The following is a 27177-nucleotide window of genomic DNA, read 5'->3' as shown; positions in this document are numbered from 1 at the left end:
TTGAAATCAAATCTGCTTGCGGTTCAAAATGCTGAGGTGTGAATGCAGCCTCAAAGAGTTGCTACACACCAACATGTAGCTGCCATCAATCTCAAAACTATCTTATTTTGTTTCTCTTAAATGGTGCATTTTCTCAGTTTAAACATTTGAAAGGTTTCTAATTTTCTATTGTGAATTAAAAAAAATGATTATGGAGAATTGCTTACGGTTATGTAGATATTACACAGCGTCCAAACTTTTTTGGAACTGGGAATGTATTGAAATTTAGGAAAAGCTGATTATTAGTATTGTTTGCTGCCATTCCATACCCATTAAAACAAACAATTAAATAAAAATAGTATAAACGCAATATGAAATTTCCTTTAAAACAAGGTGCTAGTCAATCGGAATTGTAAATATATGAAGAAATTTTATTTAGACCTGTCAACACCCATGGAATTAGAATTACACATAAGCACTATATTAAAAGGTTTAGCAAGACTCGATCAGCACCAGCATTCCTCCTGTGCAATGCAGCTTTCTAAAGCTATAATGTACAATCTGTTTAATGTTCCTACACCCTAACACAGCCAGGAGAAATACAGGAAGAAGTGATCATATCCCTGTGCAAGCAAGCATTCAGGGATCCAGTCTAAGTATTCCTATTGCCTCCCTCCCCTCAGGTCCACACATCAGCACTCCCTGAGCCCAGACAGTAAATTTTACCATATAAGGCCATGGATGATTTGAACCCTGACAGGCGTACAATCCCTGTTCCCTGCACTGCAATGCTCATTGGCTGTACGGTCTCCGTGCTGTGATGACAAAGCTGGGTGTGTACTTTGTAGGCAGAGACACAGCAGCGTGCTCAGTTAACCATTTCTCTCCTACTCTAGATACAAGAAACCAGGGACATTTTCTACTAGTTCAATGAATTCAGGTTACACATTTTTAGATCATGAAGCACTTCAGGGAGGTATAAAAACCATGCATCACACAAAGAAATATATATATTTTCGCAATTAACTGATAAGATACCGCAGACACAATCTGAATGGGTTGTGGACGTGCACCATAAGCACTAATGCATATTAGGAGAATCTGACGCCTACAGAAGGCCAGCATTAAAGCAGGGACATGTTCAATGCATAACTTACCATAAACAGATACAATATGAAAATTAAAGGTTTTCAGCACATATGAACACACACACACACACACACACACACACACACACACACACACACACAAATCCCTCCAACCTGACAAGCCTATATAAGCACAAATCCCTATACAAAAAAACAAGCCAAATGTGCAAAAAATTGTAAAAGCATATATATTAGAGGAATGAGGAAGTGACCCTAAAGTCAATTCTGCTTTCCTGCTGTAACAAGCCACGTTCGCCACAAAGTTTGCTGTGCACGCAAATCCATATATACTTTTCCTGTGTTAGCAAATTTCCTGCTCTATAAAAATAACACAAGAACAACTTCATCCCAATACATCACCTACTAAATTAACTCCTCTCAACACATAAAAAAAAAAAATGCAGCCAAAAATACCAGAAAACCTTCTCTGAGCAATAAAAAACTCAGGAGGGTAATAGCATTTTAAAAAAAAGAAAAAAAAAAACATTTCAAAGTACTGCTGACATGTTCCTGTATGATAACCAGTAGTGTCTTTGTACATGCACACACACACTTGCATTAACCCAGCTGGGTGTGTACATGGACTCTGCCCACTCCAGTGACATTTATGCAGCTTTCCTTTGCTCTATGCAGCTCAGGTTTGCCATAAAAATGTTGCTGCCTGCTTAAGCTCCAATCAATGTAATGTAGAGGCAGGTAGAAAGTAAGTTCCTGCATAGGCAAATCAGAGGTTAAAGTGGAGGTTCCCCTAAAAATAAAAACTTTTAACATTGCATTTATGAGATTAATGACAATTAGAATCGGCTGGTTATTTTAAAAAAATACGTCCGTACATACCGTTTCCTATATGTGTTCTCACCGCCGCTTCCGGGTATGATGGTCGGGGCTGGGCGTTCCTAATAGATTGACAGGCATCCGACCGACGCATACAGCGCGTCACGAGATGCCAAAAGAAGCCGAACGTCGGTGCGGCTCTATACGGCGCCTGCGCACCGACGTTTGGCTTCTTTCGGCATCTCGTGACGCGCTGTATGCGTCGGTCGGATGCCTGTCAATCTATTAGGAACGCCCAGCCCCGACCATCATACCCGGAAGCGGCGGTGAGAACACATATAGGAAACGGTATGTACGGACGTATTTTTTTAAAATAACCAGCCGATTCTAATTGTCATTATTCTCATAAATGCAATGTTAAAAGTTTTTATTTTTAGGGGAACCTCCACTTTAAAGTAGATGTAAACGCTAAATGGATTTTTTTGGCTAAATTTTAATTTCTTTTGAAAAGTACTGATTGACTTTTTGCATCTTTGTACTACTTATTTCCTCCAACCTTAGCCACGTCTGGTGGTGGCTGCATATCATTGCTCAGGGTACGCTTCTGAAGGTGACAACAGGGGAATATACATGCACACTGAACATCTGCAAGGCTGCTTTCTAGAGGTCGACCGATATGGGTTTTTCTATGGCCGATGCCGATATTTAGAAATCGGGGCGGCCGATGATAGACACATCTTCCTCCAACTCTGAGCTTGAAGAAGCTCCCAGGAGAAGGTCGTCCAGGTATCCTACAATAGCGATCCCGCGCTGTCTCAGCAGGGCCAGAATCGGAGCGAGCACTTTGGTGAAAACCCTTGGCGCCGAAGCCAGGCCAAAAAAGGGAGGGCCACAAATTGAAAGTGATCCTCCCCGACCGCAAAGCGCAGAAATCTCTGGTGCTTTGCGCATATGGGGATATGCAAGTACGTGTCCTTGATATCCAAGGACGCCAGGAAATCCCCCAGATGGAGCGCCGCTACTACAGAGCGAACCGACTCCATCCTGAACTTTTGCACTTTGACAAAAAACAGTTGAGGGCCTTGAGATCCAGGAGTAAAACCCCTGAATCAGTTCCAGTAAGGGAACCGGCACGATCACCCCCCTGACCAGCAGATCCTGAACAGCCCCAAACAGGGCCTCCCGACGACCCGGAGGAAGCTAGAAGGAAAAAAATCTGTTTGGTGGACAAGAGAGAAACTCCATCTTGTACCCCGAGGAAGAGACATCCACCGAGCCGTTAAATTTGCTAAGCCGGCCCCCCACATGAGAGACGGGCGGGGGCAGACCTTCATGCGGAAGCAGGTTTTTCCACAGGCTTGTTGGGCTTGCGGAACCAAGGGCATTTCTACCCTTCAGCGGGCGCCTTGGGAACGTTTATCTGCAGCACCGAGCGGAAGAAAAAAAAACAATTGGGGGCGGTAAAGGAGGGCCCCTGCCTACGGCAAGGCTCCTTACCTTTACCAGATTGTGGGAGCAGAGTGCTCTTGCCTCCCGTGGCATCTTTTGTGTCATCTAGAGAAGCCCCAAAAAGCCTTTCACCATTAAAGGGCAAGTCCACAAGGCCTTCTTAGAAGACTGGTCCGCAGACCAACACTTCAGCCAGACAAGGCAGCGCAACACCACCGCGTAGGCCGAGGCCCTGGAGAGCAAGGGAAGCGTATCCAGGACTGACTCGCAGACAAATTTTTGGCCCTGCACCAACTGGTCGGCCAGCGCCACACAGTCCGGAGGGGCTCCTCCCACTCCTGAAGCAACAACTTTACCCGTTCAGTAAGTGTCTGACACTAAAGCCCCAGCCAAGACTGGTCTCACCGCCAACCCCACCACCGTGAACATGGAGCGAGCCACAGTCTCAGCTCTCCTATCTGCGGGGTACTTGAAAGCGGGAGCCCCCTCCACAGGTAACGTAGTAGCTTTGTTCAGTCTGGACATGGGGGGGGTCCACTGACAGGATTTTTTAGGAAATCCTTCTCAAAAGGAGGAGAATGGACCGCAAAGCATTTTGGAACAGAAAAAAAACTTTTGCGGCCGATCCCATTCCTTGTACAAAAACTTTTCCAGATAAGGAACACAAGGAAACACTTTTGCAGTGCAGGCCGGCTTGCAGGACCCAAAAGGGACAGACATCTGATGTCTCCGTCGAATCCTCCATTTTCTGAGTATACCGCACCACAGTGAAAAGAGCTCCCACTAGCGCCCTATCATGCCATGGACCCTGATGCAGAGTCACCCTCACTGTCCGTGTGGACTAGGCCTGCATCCTCGGAACCAGGGCCGGGAGCAATAGCTGGGCCCGATTCCGTGTCAGAGGCATCCCCAGAAGAAGGCGGGGGAGGTGGCGTTTTTACCCCCTCTGGCCACGCGCCGCTTCTATCCTGGACCTCTAGGACTGCCGTCATTGCATCCACAGAGGCCGCAGGTACAGGGGCACTAAGGGTTAACTCTGGCATGTCTGGGGGAGAAGCATCCAGTTCAGACGCCATGCTGACCCCCCTTTTGCGACCCTTGGAATGCAAGGCAGATCCACAGGCCACCCTCCCGGCCGCAGCAGAGAACAGGGGACCCCCCCCCCCAGAGGACTCACCACCTGACCAGGCCTGTACCGCTGTCTGCCTCCCAGAGCGCTGCTCCGTGCTGTACCGTCCCTCAGGAGTGTGCTGAAGCAGTTTGCACCGATTTTACAGCCACTAAAGGCAAAAGCACCTTCCAAAATGGCCACCGATCTCCAATAAAGGTGCCCGGCGCCGCCAAAATGGCGGCCCCGATTGTGCAGTAAAAACAGACACATCAGCAAACACCCGGGACCACAGTACCTCAGTCCCCGTCTGGAGCCCAACGCCCCGGGGGATCAGGGTTTGGGTCCTTTTTCACAGTGGTTAAAGTATAACTTAAAGGGTCACTAAAGGATTTTTTTTTTCTTTTTTTTTAGCTAAATAGCTTCCTTTACCTTACTGCAATCCTGGTTTCATGTCCTCATTGTTAATTTTTGCTTTGAAGTTGCTGTAATCCTTCTCTGAGCTCCACACTTCCTGCTTGTCTGTTTCCTTATGAAAAAACTCATGGGAGCTTCTCTCTGTGGTCCCTGATCAAGGAGATGTGATTACTGTGTCTAAAACCCCCCAGAACCAGTCAGATTCATTTTAAAAACAAACACTGCCCTGTGTTTGTTTTTGTTCTGTGTGTCTACTTCACAGAAACATAAAACTAGATTAAAAACGAAAGTGAAACTGCAGGCACATTATATGATTGATTTTTATCTATGTTTAATAGTTTTAAAAAGGAATCAGTTAACTATTATATCTCTATACCCTGTAAACAGTCATTTCAGCAAAAAAAAAAAGTTTCCTTAACTCCTTTAAGGCAAAACCCTTTCTTTAGTTTTGGACCGATTGAAGAGGGATAAGAACACCCGTCCGTTTTTATTGCCGTCTGTGTCCCCATTAGGGAGATTCACAATCTCAATTTGTCCTGATTACCATCATTATTGAAAAGTAAAGGATCACAAATTTTGGGTTGTCACCAGAATAGTAAGAGGAAATCTTCCAATGGGGACACCAGTTCTGGTGACCTGGCGGTCCAAAAAGAGATTGCCTTAATTTGCAGGGATTTCCTCCCACTTCCTGTTTTGGCTATGGGGAAGTGAAGGTAAATCTCCCACAATGGGGTACAGATTGCAACAAATGAATCAACAGGGGATATAACCCCTCCTTACTCTATACAAGGAAAAAGTTTTGCCTATAGGTCTACTTTAAAGTGGATGTAAACCAGATTCATGAAATTTGAGCTGGCCACATATCTGTAGTTTTTTTTTATCCCTCTTCAAAGCACCGAGTCCTGTAGCCATCTTCTGCGTCGTTCTGTTATCAGCCCGATAACTGACAAGTTCTGTCAATTGTGATAAAAGCAGCCTGAGTTTTGTATTGAAGAGGTTGCTATAAATATATTATCAGAAAGCTGAACTATTCAAGGAACAGTTCTGAAAGTCTCTACCTATTGAGAGGGGGTGTGTGTGCGCGCGCGCGCGCGCGCGCCTTTCCTCCAATCAGCTGTCTTGGCTGTATGAAAAATGAAATTAAAGAAAAAATTGCTAATAAAAGATTGGTCTTACAGACCTGAAAAGAGGCATGCTAGAAGGGCTTATCATGGGCTAGACTACAGTTTTTGCTCGTCAGAGTCCCCTAAAGGATCAGTACGCAAGCTGAATTTTTAATTCCGCCAACCCGATTTTATAGGCCACAGGGGATATTAAAAAAAAAAAAAAAACAACGTTTGCTCGTGTGTTACTATTGGTGATGAACAAATTAAATCTATAATCCATACTATAGACTGAGGACACAAAAGGTTAACAAGACCTCAAAGTTCTTTCACACACAGATTTCAGCAACACAAGGAGGTGAAGTCTTCAGAAGCATGAAGCCAAAGAAACCATAAAACCTTCAACTCTCACAATACAAAGATATTTATTGGCAAGAAAGGCATGATCGTTTACTTATACATGCTAATTTTCTACATAATACAGTGAATACAAATGTACATGTTTCTCACAATAAGGGCCAATATAATAGACTGAAATTTAGATTTACATCCACAGATATCATTAGAAGACTTTCATATCATAAAATCAATAAAAAGGAGTGCCAACTGGTGCAAGTTTTTGCTATTCCATCATGCTGTATATGACAAATGTGGATGTGGCATTTGTTAACACACCCATCATGTCAACAAGAAAAAGCGGCAGTAGACACATTACACAATTGTACTTCCACTGCAATAATCAACTTCAAATCAAAGTCACCTTGTCCAAGCAATGTAAAGTCTATCTGGGTCTAAAGCAAAAATGGGCTGTGCACTCCAATTTGTATATTTCTGCAAGGGGTTGGGGGCTGGTGTAGAGTGAAAAGCATACTCTAGTCTGGGAATGACCTGTAGGTAGTGCAGTTCTTGCCCTTGAAGTGGGTGGAAGGAGTTGCTGAACACAGAGGTTGCAAAGAAACCAATCAGATTTCAGTTTTTTTGAAAAAACAAGTTGAAGTTAGAAGCCAATTAACTACCATGCAGAGCTGCATCATATTTTGCACTCTCCAGTTTTAGTAAATCTACCCTTAAGGTATGTTCATATCACATGCGGCAGGGACTGCATCGAGTGGCTATTCCAGTGCAGTCCCACAGCACTGACATAGCAAAATGCCTTGTCTCCTATGTACCCGGTACACACTACTGCACTGCAGAGGCGTACCGCACGCAGTACTTTTCAGCATAACGCGAGGTAATCCACCGCCTTGCACACCCCACAATATCGGAACGTGGAGAAGGAAACTAGCTCCTGTCATTGTGCTTGTACAGTTAGGCTCCATGTACACTGGGCTATTGTATCACATTTTTGCAAACGCATTTAGATCAATTTACACGTGTCAGCCGCTTGAGTGTTCATTCATTTTATTGGGCCGAATATAAATTTATTCTGCCCACTGAAATGAATGAGCACTCAAATGCTTGACACGCCAAGCAAACAAAAATGGAACTTCCGCTTTTCCCCGTTCCTCCCCCCCCTCCGGAATCACATTTGGCACCTTTCAGGGGTGAGCAGATACCCAATACAGGTAATCTGCTCGAAACTTCCGGGCATTGATACCCGAGCCACCCGCAGGTATCACACCCCTTCCGCCACCTACTCTGTCCACCCCCTGATGTCTTCTGGGAGACACATGGGTCCCAGAAGACAGCAGGGACCAGTGGGGTCCCAAAGCTGCACACTAGGGAACCAGGAAGTGAAGCCACAAGGCTTCACTTCCCGATTCCCTTACCGAAGATGGCTGTGGCAACACCTGAGTGATAGATCCGCTTTGGGTGCCGACATCGCGGGCTCCCTGGAATGGTAAGTGTTCTTATTTTAAAAAGTCAGCAGCTGCAGTATTTGTAGCTAACAAAAAATAAAACAATCAGCGGACCTCCGCTTTACAGTGGAGTTTGTCAGAAAGATAAGTTCTGCTAGATCACTTCTGGCTGGCCCCTTTTGCAGGAGTAGCTATGAAAAACATTACAAATAAGTGCCTATACTGTGAAAAATCCAGTAATACACTGCCTTCACCCTGCTCTGCACATGCTCAGCTGTGCTCCATTTTTAAGCACTGCCAAGTTTGTAGAGGCCAATCTCCTGACTCCAGCCTTAAAGCTGAATTAAACTTTCTATCCTTTACTGCCAAGGAAGGTGCTTCTGTTTGATCTGCAACTGCCATTTGATAGTTTGACTGTTTGGTTAAGGACATAAGCAAATGTTCCAGGAAATTTTACTTTTTTGAAACCATTAAAATTGTTGGGTTTAGTTCCAGTTTGTGATTTACTGCTGTTCAGGGGCTCTAAACTTCAGCATAACTGCAGCCTCCAGCAAAAAGAAAAATGAGCAATGCTGGGAGGCAACTTATAGCACACACTCATTTTGGTAGCATAATTAATGCAGAATGTACAATCCTTGCTATAAAAAAAAAAATATTTATTAAGTTATGGGTAAAGTTCCGCTTTAAGCATGTTTAGACGCAGAAGTTTTTCTGCCAAAACGCTGCTGTGCCTGAACACACTCGCAGTGTTTTTTTTTTGTCTCTGAACACCCTTGCCTCTACATGCCTGCAGCCAAATGGCCTCCAAGAAGGAGTATGCAGCAGAAATCTACCAGAGGCATAGAAATATGCAGCTAGGTCTTAGCTAGTCCAAGTCTGTGTACTAAAAAAAAAAAAGTTAGCTTTTTTCCTTTTAACCACTTAAAAAGTGGATGTAAACCCTGCATTCAAATGGACAGTCTCAGATACACTGGAATTAACCAAATCTCCCTACATAGGTTTTATATGTATATCTGCTGTCTTCACAGGTACTGTTCAGAAAGTTGAGATTGTGTTAGATTTTCTCTTCCTGGTTAACACAGCATTTGAGGTCTGGGCATACAGCAAAGTCAGCTAAAATTGCTGATTGGGGGAAAGCACACAACCCCTCTCATGATAGGCAGACTCTGAGGTGTTTTGTAATAGGGCCAGCTCCCTGCCAATTTATAGCAACCTCCCCTAATGGAAATTTCAGGCCGCTTTTGTCTAAAGTGTCAGAATTTGTCAGGAGTTATCAGGCCGATAACAGAGGAACAGTTCAGGAGACAGCCAAAGGACTTGGCTCATTGAAGAGAGATAACAAAATACTGTAGATATATGCGCCCAGCTCAAATTTCATTAAGCGTGTTTACATCCACTTTAAAGGACCAAACCTATTTCTGGTGTTTACAAGATAAAATCAGTATTTTGTTTTTTAGCAGAGACCTTGGAGAATAGAATGGAGATTGTTGCAATACTTTGACATAGCGTATTTGCGCAGCGGTCTTACCAATGCAATTTTGTTTTAAAAATATACCACCTTCTTAATGAAAAAAAAAAAAAAGTACAAAAAAAAAAAAAAAAAAAAAAGTTAACCAAATTTTTATGTATAATGTAAAAGATGTTAAACCGGGTAATTTTATACCCAACATGTCCTGTTTTAAAATTGCGCACGTGGAATGGCGACAAAGTACTGTACTTAAAAATATCCATAGGCAACGGTTAATATTTTGTACAGGTTACCCGTTTAGAGTTACAAAGGAGTTCTTGCTCTCGCTCACAACGATCGCAGCAATACCTCAGCCATGACTAAGCACTAATACAGTGCAAAACATGTCGTCTGTCCTCCTCTGTGGCTGTGTTTTGTTTAAGACAACTTTTTTGAAGTTCTTTTGAGTGCGGCTGTCCATCATCTCTCCATTCTCTACAAATACCTTACGTGTGGCTTGAACACTGTTCATATATGTTTTTGATAACTTTCCCTATTACAAGGAATGTAAACAGCCCTTGTAATAGAAAGAAGCAAAATAGGGCCTTTTTAATGTGAGCTCTGGGGTCAAAAAACACCTCAGATCTCACATTTACAAGAGCATTAATAAAAAGTAGTATTTATTTTTTAAATGTATAAATAAAAGGGCCCTTTAAGGCCGAAGGGCGGAAGTGAAGTCTGCCCTCACTCGACTTCCTGCCCACCAGTACATCAGATGGGATTGTTTCCCCCACTGCTAATCTCGCTGGTAAGCAGCGAGAGGGGGCACCTCTCCTGCCTCCTATAAAAGTAATCTCATGGCGAATTCGTCCCTGGGACCACTTATGCGAAACAGAATCGCTCACCGTGTAACAATATACTGGGGTTATAGCAGCTACCTGCTGTCATAACAGTATATAAAATCAAAGTAGTGACGTATATACACGGTGGGTGGTCTGGAAGCGTTATTAACCAATATAAGCCTACTTGAAAAATCTTTTCATGTTGCGAGTTCTGCCTGTCTGCTGGCCATCTCTTTCCATAACCTCCTGGGATTCCCTGAATGCTTAGCAGCTCCTCCTCTGCTGCTTACTTTCAATCTCTTAAGCCCCATACACACTATCAGTTTTCCTGCAGGTTTTTCTCTTCAGGTTTACCAAAACCATCTAATACGAGGTCAAACCTTAAAGGGGTTGTAAAGAAAAACATTTTTTTCCCTAAATAGCTTCCTTTACCCTAGTGCAGTCCTCCTTCACTTACCTCATCCTTCCATTTTGCTTTTAAAATGTCCTTATTTCTTCTGAGAAATCCTCACTTCCTGTTCTTCTGTCTGTAACTCCACACAGTAATGCAAAGCTTTCTCCCTGGTGTGGAGAAAGCCTCTTGAGGGGGCGAGCAGGCAACTCAGGACACTCTCTACTTTGCAGATAGAGAAAGGAGCTGTGTGTTAGTGGGCGTCCTGACACTCCTGCTCGCCCCCTCAAGAGGCTTCTCCACACCAGGGAGAAAGCCTTGCTAAAATTACTGTGTGGAGTTACAGACAAAAGAACAGGAAGTGAGGATTTCTCAGAAGAAATAAGGACATTTAAAAGCAAAATTGAAAGAGGAGGTAAGTGAAGGAGGATTGCACTAAGGTAAAGGAAGCTATTAAGGGAAAAAACATTTTTCCTTTACAACCCATTTAAGACTTTCAATTCGTATGCAATCAGGCAGGCCCTTGCACTACATGGTTTTGGTAAACCTGAAGAGAAAAACCTGCAGGAAAACTGATAGTGTGTATGGGGCTTAAGATCTACATATCCCATGGTACCTTGCTGCCTACAAGCTGAGACTCCTGTACAGACTTCACCCTCTGAAACACCTCTGTCCCGCTTCAGTTCAGAAGGCAAGCTCTGAATTACGTGACAGCAGTGCCTACCTACAAGTCATTGTGAAATAGTAAATGTGTGGGGATCTTCTCAAATTAGGTTTCCAAACTTCAAGATCATTCAGATTAATAGGAGCAGGCTAGAAACTACGGAAATACAAAATGGAAAATAGGATTTCAAATTTTGATACACTAAGTGAAACTTTGGGTATGCTGCAGGCATAAAGGGGGTTTCAAACGCATTAAGGACCCTGCATGTGGCTCATTAACGCAACAGTGATAAAACTGGGGACAAGGATTTTTAGCATGCACGTTTATTCCAGTGGCCAGAATAAATTATTATTGTAGCTAGTGCAATAGGTTTACCCTACTACCTACCCCTACTCGACCTCCCCTGGAATGCCCAGCTTTGTCCTCCTGTCGGAGCAGGGGACTGCTACTTACCCGTCCTGCGTGGATTACGCTGGAAGTATCCCAGACAGGCCATCTTCCGCACGGTTACGGAGGTGACTGTCGGCCCGGCACGCTGTGACTCGGACATAGAGACCGGTCATATGCATTGCCCTGGAGTGTGTAGCTCACCGGCCAGCCCTGGAGTGACGGGGCATGTCGTGGACGACCCAGTGCATAGCCAAGGTCGGCACACGCTCGATAGCCGAAACTGGGGAGACTGCAAGGATCTGGACCCGAAGGGAGCCATGTCCTTCTATGCTAGGCAGAAAAAAAAACTAGGCTGCGAGATGCAGGGAGAGGGGTTGTACCTAGGAGGGACCGCCCTGGGCGGTACGGTACAGTGTTTGATGCAATTGACACTTTCTAACAAGTTTTCTGCCTAGTCCACTCCTGGTTGAAGGCCAATACCCACTTTGTCAAGATTGCTGCTGTGTCCGTCCATGAACTAAAGATAAATTTGCATTTTTTAGCTTAGGAGTGTGATATAGATAATCTTTGCGCCATGTTAGAGCTTTAGTTATTCTTCACACTCATACTAAAGTAATTAAATGGTTTCCAGTATGGTGCAATGCAATAGTGAGCATAAAGACATAGGATTGTGAAGTAATGTCAGCGATGTTGCCTTCTACCCTGGAGCAAAAAAAAACAAAAGAGGAAATTCCTACTAGAGTCAAATACTTGTTGGGCTACTTCCCTGCATAGGCAGGGCATAGTTGAAGCAAAATAGGTCTTAAAAAGCATGGTGCTTTAAAGGGTTAGATATTTATTACATGAGTAATCCATTAGAGCGGTGAGATAATGAACCATAATATTCTTACAAGTAAAAGAAAAAAAAATATGAAAGTACCACATAATTATACTACTTTCAGTGGATAACAGAATAAAGGGCTCATAAAACACATTTCCACAGCAAGAGTAATTGCAGGTTTTTATGTCTAGCGCAATAAGATCAAAAAAAAAAAAAGAAGAAAACTGTCAAGAAAAAAAACAAGGAAACTATTCTGAAATGCTACTTTTTTTTAATGTAGATTTTTGCAGTACTCCAAGCCTCTGTCCCAAGTATTCAGATAAGAATTTCTGACTATTCTACATCATAACCTGTTTGCTCGTCTGTTCTGAATAAGTTTCTCAAATGGCAAGCATGCATTTCCTTTGACAGGTCTACTTTAACCAGCTTATGTCAACTTACCTTCTGTAATGGTAATACCAAGAAGGCTCCCCCACCACTGGCTTCAATTATTATGGCAACAAATTTAGGATTTACAGCACAGAAAGAGCTATCCCAAGTAACACGGGAGACTCTGATGTCATCATAGCACTGGTCATTCTTCAACGCCTGTCCGAAGACATGCCGGAATTTGCTTTGTCGCACCACACGCCTCATAGTTTCTGAAAAAGAAATGAAACAATACCTTGAGAAACAATTCACGGTACTACACAACTGAACAAAACCATTGGCTGTTAATTTTAGATTGATTTACAAACAATTCCCTTAAAGTCAATGAAAGGCATAAAATGTTCCTTATGCATGTGGATTTCTGCTCGGTTATGTGCCAAACATCCCACATATGACAAAGGACGGCTCTGATTATATAGTTGAAGAGGTTAGTGTACATTGCTGAGTTTTCACTGTGGGAACTCGTTTCCACTAGTTGTTGAAAACAAGAGCCTTATACTACTAAAAGCACCTTCAGATAGCTGCATGTGCTGCAACATACCTTTTAGCAAGCTCTGGGGTCGCTGAACCCCAGGAGGCTCTTACACAAATCCCAAAATCAATTTAGCAGTCGAGCTTTGGTTTGCTACCTCCTTTGCTGAAGTTACACTCTGCAGAGCTCAGTGAGAAGAGCTCAGAGCTGATTGGAGGGAAGGGACACACCCCCTCCACAAAGCTCACAGGAACAGAGATGAAGCTGTCAATCAGTTGGAGGTCCCTCCAGTCACCATTTTTCTCTTGGTGTCAGGAAAACTTGTCAGACGCGATTCATGCCGATAAAGGAATAAAGCAGCATACAGAAATGGCATGTAATGCTCCCAATTGAGACCAGTACACACTATAGAGGGATACGCTTTGTTCCTATTTCATGTCAGGTATATAACCACTTTAACAAAATAGGTATTGGCATAATTGTGTGCCGTGGGTTTTGAGGCATAATTTGACAATACAGGCATTCAGATGCCTGCATTTCATGTTTGCCGGATCATGATTTTTTAATTTCTAAAAAAAACATTGGATACATGACATTGTCCAGATGAAAGAATCGTGCAGAGTGCCAGACAATGGAGAAGAATATAGTGCAACAGATATGTGGTTACATGAAAATGTAAGTGCTCTTGATTAATCCGATAACGCCTTAGTCATTCTTGCCACCATTTATAGGGTTGTTCATGTAGTATGTCTGGAAGATTGCGTTTTCCAATACAAAAGGTTTTTAGGATTTTTTGGGAGGAAGAAGGGATTAGGGAGATAGGTAGACATTAAATAGCAAAGCAAGGATACAAAAACAGGGAAGTTGAAGGTGGACAGTTTAAAGTGCAACTTTAGTCAGAAAATTAAGTCCTGCTAGCTCCTTTTGCAGGTACAAAAAAAAAAAAAAAACTGTCTGTTTAAAATCCAGCACCACCCTGTCTCACCCTGCTCTGCACATGCTCAGATGCTCTCCATTTTGCACTGCTGAGTTTGTAGAGGCTGATCTGCTGACAACCTGAACAACCCTCATCCTTTACAGCCAAGGAAGCTGCTTCTGTTTGATCAGCAACTGCCATGGTGCTGCACATGATCAGTTATGACACCAGCCATTTGAAGGTGTGACAGTTTGGTTGAGTACACAAGCAAATGTGACAGTTAGCAATCCCAGAACTCCAGGAACATAAACCACTTTTTTGAAAAAGTTAAATCAATGGTTTTAGTTCAGCTTTGTGTTTTACTGTTGCTCAGGAGCTCTGGGCTTCAGTAAAATGGCAGCTTCTGGCAAGCACAAACAAGAACATTGCTGGAGGCAATTTAAAGCACACACTAATAGTAGAATAATTACTCATGTGGAATGTATGTTCCATGCTAAAGAACATTATCTTTTATCATGGGTAAAGTTCTGCTTTAAGATTCCCATTATTGAAATTTTAAATTTAAAATACTGAGTGGCCTAACAAAACTGTATGCAGGGGAAAGGACCATAAAAAAAAATAAGTTTCAGTTTCTCCAAATTCCCAGGCAAGGATCTGCTGTCAATCGTTCTATTGCAGGTCAACTTAAAATCAGAAAGGTTTTTATTGATACAACTACACATAGAAGTAAACAAAGTTTAGGTTACAGTCTAAATCTTATGTACATTGTACAGAATCGCCATCTCTTCACATGGCATCAGTTTATCTCTTCTGTCCTCCATCACTCCAATCCCAAAATATATATCTCATTAATCCTCTCCTTGACTCCGTTGCTACCCCCCATATTTCTCTGCAGTGGTAGTTAGAGGAGAATTCTGTCCAGAATATGATCAACTGGGGCCAGGCGTATTCAGCCAAGGGGACCACACCAAGTCAAATTTTCTTGGGCGGCCATGGTGCGGGAAAATGTATTTTTCAAGTCTCAATGTAGTAGTACCCATTTGGGTTACCCACTCTTTCAGGGTGGTAGGCTTGGTCACCTTCCAGACTCTGAGTATTAGTTTGTGGACTTGGAAAAGAGCCCTCATGATAGCCTGCTTAGGATTGTCTTCAATTGGAAGGTCATCTTGTATGCCTAGAATACACTGTTTGGGGTCTAGTGGAATGTTGACTTGAAATACCTTATTAATGGTCGTAACAACTCCCTTCCAATAGAGATGCAGTTTTGCGCAAAGCCATAGTAAGTGAATAAGATCTCCATGATCTCTAGAGCATCAGGGCAGTCGGCATCCTCTCGTATGCCCATCTTGCATAGTCTAGCAAGTGTAAAATGAACCGATTGCAGGCAAACATTAGTCAAAAAGTGTTGCCAACCACAACCATGTCCTGGAAGCGCGGGTCATCAGTACCTGGAGGGAAGGTCAGGTTCTCCAATACTGGGAAGAGAGGGGGTTGGTGAGAGGAATTGAAACATACAGCACAGTTGAAGCAAATGGTGGGCGAGACTTGATGAAAAAGGGGATATTGTCAAGGCACCAGAGTATGGAGGTTGAAGGGATGTTGGTGTTTGCCTGCTCCACAGCCACCCATTGTTTTGTATGTGTGTACTAGTTGTAAAATGGAGAGGTATAGCCAAAGTTAGACTATACTTTTAAAGATAGACTGCAGTTCATTCTGTACTCCGGTGACTCGTATCAGCTAGCTGTGGGTTGACGTCGCAGACCCACTCCAGGCTCTAAAAAGATTGCGACCATATAGTGAAGATCCACCCACATTCCTGGAACAGCAGCTGGCTCAGCCTGAGACCCAAGAGCCTAAACCAACTGCTCATGCCCAGTCCACAGCACTCCAGTGAGAGCTGGAGGGGCAGATCAGAGAGCTGGTGTTCAACAACCACTGGCTCTCTGCAGGCTGAAAACCAAGGGTCGGGCAATCAGTGGTCTTTGATCGCTCAGTTCTCGGTGGTGGCAGGGGACATCTGCAGCTGGGATCAGTGCTGAGCCATCTAGGCAAGTATGATTTTTTATTTTTTTTAACAGCTAATTTATTGAAACATTGGTAAGTTCATTCACGCTGACAGCCATTACACTATATTTCTAAGGCAGGGTTTCATGGAAGCCTAGAATTTCTCCAGGGGTTGCTAGGGGTTCCTTGAGCGATGAGCAAATTCTGTCCCTCATACAAGTTCCCACTGACACCATTGATCATTTAGCTGTCTGCAAGAGATAATTCTTCCCAGTGACCACATGTATAAGGAGCATTCTTCCTACTGACCATCACAGCAATGTATCACGAGTTATAGATATGGTAATTTTTAGCAGGGGTTCCCCGAGACCAGAAAGTTATTTCAATGGTTCCTCTGTATTGAGAAAGGTTGAGAAAGGTTGCTCTAAGGCAAGCATTATAATGCAGCAGTAAATGTGTCCTGCTTTTAGAGGGTCTTCTCTAGAACTACTGCTCTGTTCTCATTTTTCAGATCTGTTAAATGATTTAGAAACTGAAATGGAATAGAAAAAGTGTTAAAATGCACGAAAGTCATACCAATCTCTTCATAAGCTTCCTCTTGGAAACAGTGGAGGAAATGAACTATAGATAGGGAAGTGACTAAAGATGCTGTAAAGCTATGGGATAAACAAGATACTGAAAGTATGTAACCGTATGCTTCCGCTGTTTTAGGTATGGAACATTACACAGTATGCAACACAGTAAAACACTACAGATTGAGTCAGTCATCTAGATCCAGCTGTCCAAATTCTCCAATCATACTATTGGAAGGAAAAGTTAGAGACTGAACAACCAAATGTAGATAAGTATTTACCAGATCAAAAATTTTGACATAGAATTAAAGTAAAAAAAAAAAAAGGGAATTACCAAAGCTTTTTTTTGGCCATACTTCTCTTGTAGGTCACCAGGGTGCACTTACTTTTGCACTCCTGTGACAGTCAGATGATAACGAATTATTGCCCACTATGATGAGCTGTCCAAGTAGAACTGCTCCAGGCTCTGGAAAGATCCCAACAATATTGTCTGGACCCACCCAGCTGGCTCTGCCTTTCAGTGTGTGATTGAGAGCCAAAGTCAGCTGTGCCAATCCTCTCCCCAGCCCAGCGCTCCAGTGAGTGCTGGAGGAGCGGAGAGGGATGACCAACAGTCACTGATCTCCACTCAAAGCAGACCAAAAACTGAGCAATCAGCAAATTCAGGTCTTAAAGATTACATGGGACAGTTGCAGCATCATAATACTGAAGCATAGAGGTGAATATAGACTTTTAAACCCATACTACTTCTTTAATGGTGCAACAAAGTCTGCATGCAAGTTCAATGCCTAGAAATGTATAGTGGACTGCTCAGTGACTTGTACTTATGACTTTACTGATACAGCAGTAAATATTTACCCTATATATCCTTGAATTCATATGACAAAGCACTGCTGCCATTTTCATTCTCACAGAAAAGTGCCTGTGTTCCCTCTATTTTCTCCCATACTAAATGCTCTTTGTGAATATACTGCTAAAATGCCGGACAAAGCTTTATGCACCATTCAGGCAAACCTTACTAAAACACAGGTATATGAAAGAACCATTGGGCTCCGTTCAGTCTTCCAACAAGTGTTTAGGAGGTGCTCAGTAGGCACGGAAATGTCCACAAAGAGCCCCCATTAAGCGCTTGCACCAGCATGAACTCTGACACCATATGGATCATTTACCAATCTGAAAATGTTCAGACAAATAAAGAGATTCACTTCAATTATCCAATCGTGAAGGTGAAAACAGGAATTTTCTTTTCACATGATTGGATAGCTAAAGTGAATCTTTTACACAATTCGTTTTTTTTTTGTAAAACAGACTCAATGTGTCCAGATTAACACCCAATGCATCTGTCTGCAGGAAGGAGCAGTAGAAAATGTCTGTGCACATAAAAGTGAGAGAATGTGTGTATTGTGAAATATAAGGCAATCCATCTGGTTTGGCCTAGAAATACGTGATCTATGCATATTTTCAGTAAAGGCAAGTTGTCAGCCTCAAAATTTTACATATACACAGTATTTAGAAAACCCAGGAAAGCAGGCATGGAAACAAATCAAATTTTAATGCATTTTGGACTAAAATTCTTAACAGAATCAGTCCAACATAAATGGATATTTCAGTTACAGGTTAAGTCTAGTGGCCTTTGTAGCTTTTTGTGATGCAAGTAGAAAAAAAAAATTGCAGTCTGGTAAGCCTAGTCCCAATTCTACTACCAAATGCGCCTCCTGACTGTTCCCAGGATTTCTGTTTAAGTGGAGAAAACAGAAGAGTGGGGGCTGCCAGATTATTCTGCCAGGTGTAAAGGCTTGGGGAATTGAGCACATCTTTCCGAAGAAGCCTCTTAGGAACATCAGCTTAAGGCCCCTTTCACATCAGTGGGACGATCAGGTCCACCTGTCAGTTTTTCAGGCAAACCCAACCAGACCACCCATTGTTCTCTATGGGGCGGCGGATGTCAGCAGATCCGATAAAGTCCACTAAAAACAGATGTATGGTGATATGTTCGCCATCTGTCCAGCAGATCAGATGACAATTGGATGGAATCAGACATGCATTCAGTTTTCATCTGACCGCCCCATAGAAGAGTGGGTTGTGCGTGTTCACTCTACATAGCAGAGCAGATGCAGACCTGTCATCCGCTATGCAGGCGGATTCCGCTCCATGTTAAAGGGGTCTAAAAGATCAGTTTTAGGTGAACTGCCCACGGCATTGGAGAAATGCGGATGTGCAGGGAAATGTTGATGCAAAGATACATCAACATTTACAAAAGTATGGCCACATACAGCCATTCACTTGTATGACAGGCTGTATGTGGCACCCTGGACATGGAACAACCAGGAAATTATACTCTAGGAATATATAAAATCTGTGAGCATTAACTCAGTGTATGAATATGTATCATGAAAGATAAACTGGTGCATCGAAAGAAACCTCATTAGAATTTTCAAAAGGTAGATATGAGATTAGGCTTACATTATTTTAAAGCGGAGGTTCACCCTAAAAAAACAACTATGTACCATCCCATCCAGCATACTAGCGTCAGCTAGAGTATGCCTTTTTTTTTTTGCGCTGTACTTACCGTTTAATCCTTCAGTTTCGTTTCAGACTCCCGCGGGGAGTAGGCGTTCCTATGAAGAGGGGAACATGATTGACGTCCGGCTATGGCGCGCCACGCGTTCCGGAAATAGCCAGAGTAGGACTCGGCTCTTCACGGCGCCTGCGCACAGACTAGGAGCTGACTGCGCAGGCGCCGTATATATCCGAGTCCTATTTCGGCTATTTTCGGAATGCGTGACGTGCCATAGCCGGACGTCAATCATGTTCCCCTCTTCATAGGAACGCATATTTCACCGCTGGAGTCTGAAACAAAACTGGACGATTAAACGGTAAGTACAGCACAAAAAAAAAAAAAAAAAAAAAAACATACTGTAGCTGACAGGGCTGTGGAGTCGGTAGATAAATGTTCCGACTCCTCAGTTTTATGTACTTCCGACTCCCCGACTCCGACTCCTCTGTATTAATATGCGAATGTATTTTATACATTCCTTGAGGGAAAGAAACGCAACCTACCACAGGACTACTGGCTGGGAAGCCAACAGTCTACTGTATTGCACAGTTTAAGCAAAAGACAAACACAATGAAAACAATCAAGTGACTGGATAGTAGCAGCAGGCATAAACATCAGGAACAGGATCTTTACCAGTTCAAAAATACAAACCACATTATTTGGTTGTTTTAGAACAAAAACAAAGCTTATCTATAATGAACCAAAAACAAAATCTGTAAAACCTAGAAATGGTTTATATTAATCTTGAAATGTAGTTATAGGCTTAGCGAATGCAAATCAATTCAATGTAGAGTTCTAAGGAAGAGAATTGCCTCTGCCAGATCCTCTTTCATAGAGGCTCTTAAGTCAGACTTTATTATTTTTAGGGCTGAAAATAATCTTTCGACACTGACTTGGGTGGGTGGCATTGCAGTAACTATTCTGGCCACATCACTAACGATCTCTGGATAAACAAGGATGGCTTCTTCAACAGTAAGTTTTGATGAGCGATCATACTTTTCAACTTCTTTTAGTGCTTTATAAAACTCCTGTTGGAATTTTTTTATTTGGACACTTACTGGTTCTCTAAAATGCGTTCCCTGTAAAAGCAGAACACAACACTATGGAAAGTATAAGTATTGCCGCTCCTAATTGTGCGTTGCGTGCCATATAGTGAAGCACATGAAAAGCATGCTTCTTCACGGTCACTTAACGTGTTCGTTTTGCGGTTACATGAGGCACTGCATGCATTGGTCTTTATTCTTACAGTAGAGAAGTCATTAATTATAACTTTTTGTGAATTGGGACATTTAAACTTGCTTTTTTTTTTTTTTTAATTCCAATCTAAATTTAGTAAGAGTCGGAGTCGGTGCATTGTTTGCCGACTCCAGGTACCCAAAATTTCCCCCGACTCCTCGACTCCGACTCCACAGCCCTGGTAGCTGACGCTAGTATGCTGGATGGGATGGTAGATAAAGAAAACTGTTTTAGGGTGAACTTTAAAGCAGTGTTTATTTAGTCGACTAAGTGAATACTATTTTAGTCAACTAAAACTATTGAGATGACTAAAAAAAACTACTAAAACTAAATAGCATTTTAGTCAAAAGTCTAAAATGGGACTAAGGGCCAGTTCACACCAGACGCAGTTCCGTACAGTTTTGTGTGCATTTTTTCTGCAGTAAAAATGCATGCAGTGTTTTCTATGTATGCCAATGGCTCTAGTTCACACCATGCAGTCAGTTTCCGGTGCAGAAACTGACCGCATAGTGTGAACTAAAGCCAACTAGAGCCATTGGAATACATGGAAAACACTGTGCATGCATTTTGTGCAGGAAAAAAAAAAAAAAGCACACGGAACTGCGTCTGGTGTGAATTGGCCCTATAACTAAAATGCCATTTTAACATTTCTACTAAAACAAAAAAGATATTTGGAATCGCCTCCCTCTGTCTGTAGCTGGACGGTGTAATTTAATAAAAATGATATGGATGCCCCAGATATTATACATACTCTATAATTCCCCGATTTGGTTATGCCAGATATGGTTTAAGAGATCGGAAACACTCTTCAGGGAATTAATGTGGAAAGGAGGAAAAGCCAGGATCAGCCTACAGACCATGCAACTCCCAATAAAAGAGGGGGGGTATGTCGGTTCCACACCCGAGAATATATTTCCTGGCATCTCAGCTACAACACCTAGCGGGTTGTGGAACCCAAACCCCAGTGAACGATAGTCGTAGACTAATACCAACAGGGGCCACACACAAAACACTTGTAGAAGTAAGGCGACAGGGGATCTTATCCATATGGTCTGGAGGTGTCCTAAGCTCTTTAGATACTGGGTGGAGGTAATAGATAGGGACAATAAAAATGTTAAGACCTCATTAGAACCAGTTGCTAAAACTTGCCTTCTAGGGAGCATGGAAGATCATAGAGTCCCACCAGGAGCCTTGGAAGGGGTGCTGAGGTCCCTTTTCCAAGCACGGAAGTTAATTGCACAGAAATGGCAGGTGTAAAAAAACTGGGTGGACACTATTAATGTAATGATTTGGAGTGAGAGAGTGGCTTTATCAGACAGGGTAATTATAAAAGGTTTGAAAGAATATGGGGGCCCTGACTGGGGGAAATGGGATACCCTTTATAAGAGATTAACTCCCCTCCTGGTTTGGACCCCCCTATAGGAACTGAAATTGCCAGTATAACTTGATAATAAGGGTATTTCGGGCCCTCCCCTTAACTTTTTCCTCCGATTGCTTCCGAGGGTTTTTCTCTTATGCTTTTTCTTGATCCGCTGGCTTCTCACACCACCTTCTCCTCTCAACTTTCTTTCTCCATACAATGCACTAGCACTTTTATAAGATAGATATAGCTGTTCCCATTTGGGTTAACATAATAGGTCTACCATAGGGTATAACACTTACGAGGGGAGGGCAGGGATGGACAAGGGTGGGTTAGTTAGGACAAATAAAATGTATTGTATTTACACTATGCACCGAATGTAACCATATCGGTATTTATCGGTGTATACCGCGCACTTTTTTGCCCTTAAAATCAGGGCAAAATCGTGGGTGAGAGATATACGCCGATACCCGCGCTGTGTTTGAACCACTCCGCCGACATATACCGAGCGCAGTACACTCGGGCAGGCTCGGCTCCGCTCGTGGTCACGTCCTGTGCGTCCTTTCCGCGAGAGGAGCTGAGCCTGCCCGAGTATACTGCGCTCGGTATATGTCGGCAGAGTGGTTCAAACACAGCGCGGGGATCGGATGAAAAACACAGCGGGGAGGACACCACGATGGCCGCAGGACCGGACAAGGCCGCCGATGGACGCCGGGCAAGACACCGACGAGGGGCATCCAAACTAAGTATTTATTTATTTTTCCAGGAATTTTCCTTCTAGGTTGGGGGTGCGTGCTATACGCCGGGGCGCGTTATATGACGATAAATACGGTATGTGGAATACCTTTTTCTACTTTGTAATAATATTAGTCTTGACAATCATCAGAAAATAAAGAAATTTAAGATAAAAAAAATAAAAAAAAGCCATTTTAGTCAAGACTAAAACTAAATTGAAATTTGACTTCAAAATTAACACTGGTCTGTAGTGCATGTTCATACCATAAATAATAACATGAGATTTTTCACTCCAGCAGTATATAAATGAGTTTGGACATTGTAGAGAAATTTTAACTAATGCATTACAATTTAATTACACCCATTTGATTTTAGTTGACTAAAATGTACTGGATATTTAGTTGACTAAATATAACTAAAACAATTGCAGAAGACCAAAATGGGACTAAACCTAAAATGCCATTTTGGTCCTAAGACAGGGGTTGACAAATTTGCTTGGAATCTAGGAGCCAGCTAAAAAAGTTAGGAGCCAGAAAACGCGCCCCGTCCCCGACGAGCTTGCGCGCAGAAGCGAACACGTACGTGAGCAGCGACCGCATATGTAAACTGTGTTCAAACCACACATGTGAGGTATTGCCGCGATTGGTAGAGCGAGAGCAATAATTCTAGCCCTAGACCTCCTCTGTAACTCAAAACATGCAACCTGTAGAATTTTTTAAACGTCGCCTATGGAGATTTAAAAGGGTAAAAGTTTGACGCCATTCCACGAGCGGACGTAATTTTGAAGCGTGACATGTTGGGTATCAATTTACTCGGCGTAACATTATCTTTCACAATATAAAAAAAATGGGGATAACTTTACTGTTGTGTTATTTTTTAATTAAAAAAAGTGCGCTTGTAAGACCACTGCGCAAATACGGCGTGACAGAAAGTATTGCAACGATCGCCATTTTATTCTCTAGGGTGTTGGGATAAAAAATATATATAATGTTTGGGGGTTCTAATTAGAGGGAAGAAGATGGCAGTGAAAAATTACATTAGAATTGCTGTTTAACTTGTAATGCTTAACTTGTAATACCAACGGCCACCACCAGATGGCGCCAGCTTACACATCTGGTGGTAATAACTTGTAATACCAACGGCTCACCACCAGATGGCACCAGCTCACAAAAAAAAAAAAAAAAAAAAAGTTTTTTTTTTTTTTTTTGCCCCCCCTTCCAAGCCAAGTCGCCAGGACCCTATTTCTAGTCGCCATGGCGACCTGGCGCCCGGGATTTGTCGAGCCCTGTCCTAAGACTAAAACCAAGTTGAAATGTGCTGCCAAAAGTAACACTGGTTTAAATCTTATATTAAAGGGGTTGTAAAGGTAAAAGTTTTTTTACCTTAATGCATCCTATGAGCCTGCCCCACTATACCCGAGTGTACTGCGCTCGGTATATGTCGGCAGAGTGGTTCAATTGGCTAGGCTGGGCGGATTGATAGCAGCGCAGCCATTGGCTGGCGCTGCTGTCAATCACAGCGGACGACGCTATGGCCACCGCTGTATCACGGGAGCGTGCTCGCAAAAGCTTTCCACCATGCGAGGGAGCTTGCATGAACGTGGAAAGCTTTTGCGAGGAGGAGCAGAGACAGCCGCTGAGGGACCCCAGAAGACACGGATCGGGGCCACTCTGCAAAATTAACTGCACAGCGGAGGTAAGGAGAACATGTTTGTTATTTTTAAACAAAAACTATTTTGCCTTTAGTGTCCCTTTAACTTTAACTTCGAAAATAGGCATTTGTTTCTGAAGCTCCATAAAAACCTGTCGAAACTGTGCATTACAGCACACAGTGTCGTCCTTCGCACCAATAACCAACACAAAGAGGGCATCTGGCAAGCTTTTTTTTTACGCCACAAAACATTTACAAGAATGGGGGCTGAGCTCAAAGACTTAGGCTGCATTCACACTATAACGCGGCGTATTTTGCTGTGATTTGTAAACTTTTTTTTTTTTTTTTTTCACAAAACATTTTACATTGATGTCTATGCCGAAAGCCGCCTGAAAAAAAGGGTCCGGGACTTGTTTTCAGGCGGCAGGCGTGAGATGTGAACCATCTCATAGACATCAATGTAAATTCGCCCCTCCAGCGGCACGAGCGTTGCGCTTCAGGCGTATATATGCCTAGGTGTGAATGGGCTCTAAAAGCTAGACTCCAGAATAAACTTCTTCCCCTGTTGCTTTCCTACCTCGAGAAGATATTTTGTCCATTTCTATCCTTAGCTGGTATTGTAAGAGACAATTAAGGTGCATTATTCAAATCACAGGCTTCATTCAGTGCAATTTCTATTTTTGTAAAACCGGTACCCTCTATTGCCCCAGCCACCAGTCTAGTAACTTTCCCCACAGTAGTTCTCTTTCTGCAAAGGAAGATATAATTACATTGTGGCTCCCTGAAGTGGGTGGCCCTGGGAGTCTGAATCAACCAATATAACTATGTTGTTTGATTGGGCATTACTGTGTGCATTTACATGTATTCGGCATTAGGGAGGAAACCAATCGATTAATCGACAACTAATAGATTACAATTTTCATAATCGATTAATCGGCCAGTAACATAATGGGGTTAAAAAAAAAAAAAAAAAACTCTAAACACTAAATTAGCCCTTTATAGTACAAAAAAGCAAATCGCTACTGTAAATATTACTTTCACTGTCCCACAGTTAAAAAAATTAAACCCTTACAGTAGCGATTATTTGCTCTTTTTGTACTTATGTTTTTTTAACCCCATTATGTTACTAAACATCTCAGGCCTGGGTTCACACCTGTATTTTGGTGCTTTTTGCAGAAACACACTACAGTTCATTTACATGTTTTCCTATGGGACACGTTCACATCCATGATTTTTTTTTCAGCTGCTGTGTATTTGGAAAGGGCAAGGACTTAACGCAAAACGTTGCCATTTTTTTTTTTTGGTTCAATATACTTCAATGGAGGAGCTGCAGAAAAACATGTAATGTGTTTTGTGGCAATTTGTGTTTTGTAATCTGCCCAACAAATTGGGCCAAATTTATTTTATTTTTTAAATAAGGCTATTATCCGATCAAAACAATAATCGGCCAACTAATAGATTATGAAAAGAATCGTTAGTTGCAGCCCTATTCGACATACAGCCCTTCATCCTGTACATACCACTTCCAGCATTTACGTTTGTATTAAAAAGGATAAGTTAACCTTTTTTATATTTAAAAAATTGTTTTACCAATATTCTAGAGCTGCACAATTCTGACTACAATTGTAATCAGTTTTTCACTTGGACTAAAGATCACGATTCTCGGGGTGTAACATCTTTTACATTATACAAAAAATAATAATTGGGCTAACTTTACCTTTTTTTTATTAAAGTGTATTTTTTTTTTAAAACAATTGGGTTTAAAAAGAACGGTGCGCAAATATGGTGCGACATAAAATATTGCAACAACCACCATTTTATTCTCTAGGGTCTCTGCTAAAAAAAAAAAATCATGTTTGGTTGTTCCAAGTAATTTTCTAGCAGAAAATAATGATTTTTACTTGTAAGCAACAAATGTCAGAAAAGGTTTGGTCTTTAAATGGTTAAACTTCCCTCATCTACACGCTGGAGTTCTTTCCTTTGATAAAAGAACGAAAAGATACTTTGTTTCCACTTATTTGTGTTGTAATAAAACTTGGCAGACTGCCTGGATTTAGATTTTCCAGCTGTGAGAATTCTGCACTTGTTAGAGAGAATCGTGACATGCTGTGGCCTCATTAGCACACACCCTGCATTTGTCTTTCTAGCGGATCACCATTACCCTTCATCAGGGGAATGTTTTCCCAATGTAATCATTGAATACTAGAGCTGCACGATTCTGGCTAAAATGAGAATCGCTATTTTTTTGCTTAGAATAAAGATCACATTATCCAAAGAAATTGTGCTAACCTATTTTGTTTTTCTAAATTCATTAAAGTGTATTTTTTCCAATAAAATTACATTTGAAAGACCGCTGCACAAAAGTGTTGCATAAAGATATTTTAACCACCATTTTATTCTCTAGGGTCTCTGCTAAAAATACACGGTATATAATGTTTGGGGGTTCTAGCAATGTTTGGGTAATTTTCTAGCAATAAATATTGATTTTAACTTGGAAGCAAGTGTCAGAAAAAGGGTTTAGTCTAAGTGGTTAAACTTCCCTCATCTACAGACCGAAAAGTTCATCCCTTTGATCCAAGAAGGAAATGTTACTTGGTTTATAGTCATCTGTGATGTTGTGATAAAACTGCGCTTGTTAGATAGAAATCAGGAAATGTATTAAAATCGGGCAGGTAAAAGAAATGCGATTTTGATTCTTAACAATCATGCAGCTCTAGTGAATACCGTTGTCACTAAATACAACACTCTGCCACAGATCGTTCATTTGGCAGAGTGTGCAGGAGCTGAGTGATCAAACAGCCTATGTGGATAGAGCTATAATGCTGAAAACAGGAGAAGTATGTCCTGGGTTCTGCAAAGCTCACTATACCCTATTACCAGTGTTTCACAACTCCAGTCCTCAAGGCGCCCCAACA

At 42.2% G+C, this 27177-nt stretch overlaps 1 protein-coding gene across 2 annotated transcripts in view; it reads right to left on the bottom strand.

Moving 5' to 3' along the window:
• CORO1C (coronin 1C) overlaps positions 1–27177 on the bottom strand; it is a 63044-nt gene that overhangs the window by 29411 nt on the left and 6456 nt on the right. For both annotated transcript variants that reach the window (XM_040351890.1, XM_040351889.1), the window contains one exon: positions 12773–12972. In XM_040351890.1, the coding sequence (XP_040207824.1) occupies positions 12773–12967 (195 nt within the window). In that variant the 5' untranslated portion in view covers positions 12968–12972. The remainder of the gene's footprint in view (positions 1–12772; positions 12973–27177) is intronic.

This window comes from Rana temporaria, chromosome 1, assembly GCF_905171775.1.
Source record: "Rana temporaria chromosome 1, aRanTem1.1, whole genome shotgun sequence".
Lineage (NCBI taxonomy): Eukaryota > Metazoa > Chordata > Amphibia > Anura > Ranidae > Rana > Rana temporaria.
The sequence above is the reverse complement of the archived record's forward strand: the minus strand, read 5'-3'. Positions and strand labels throughout refer to the sequence as shown.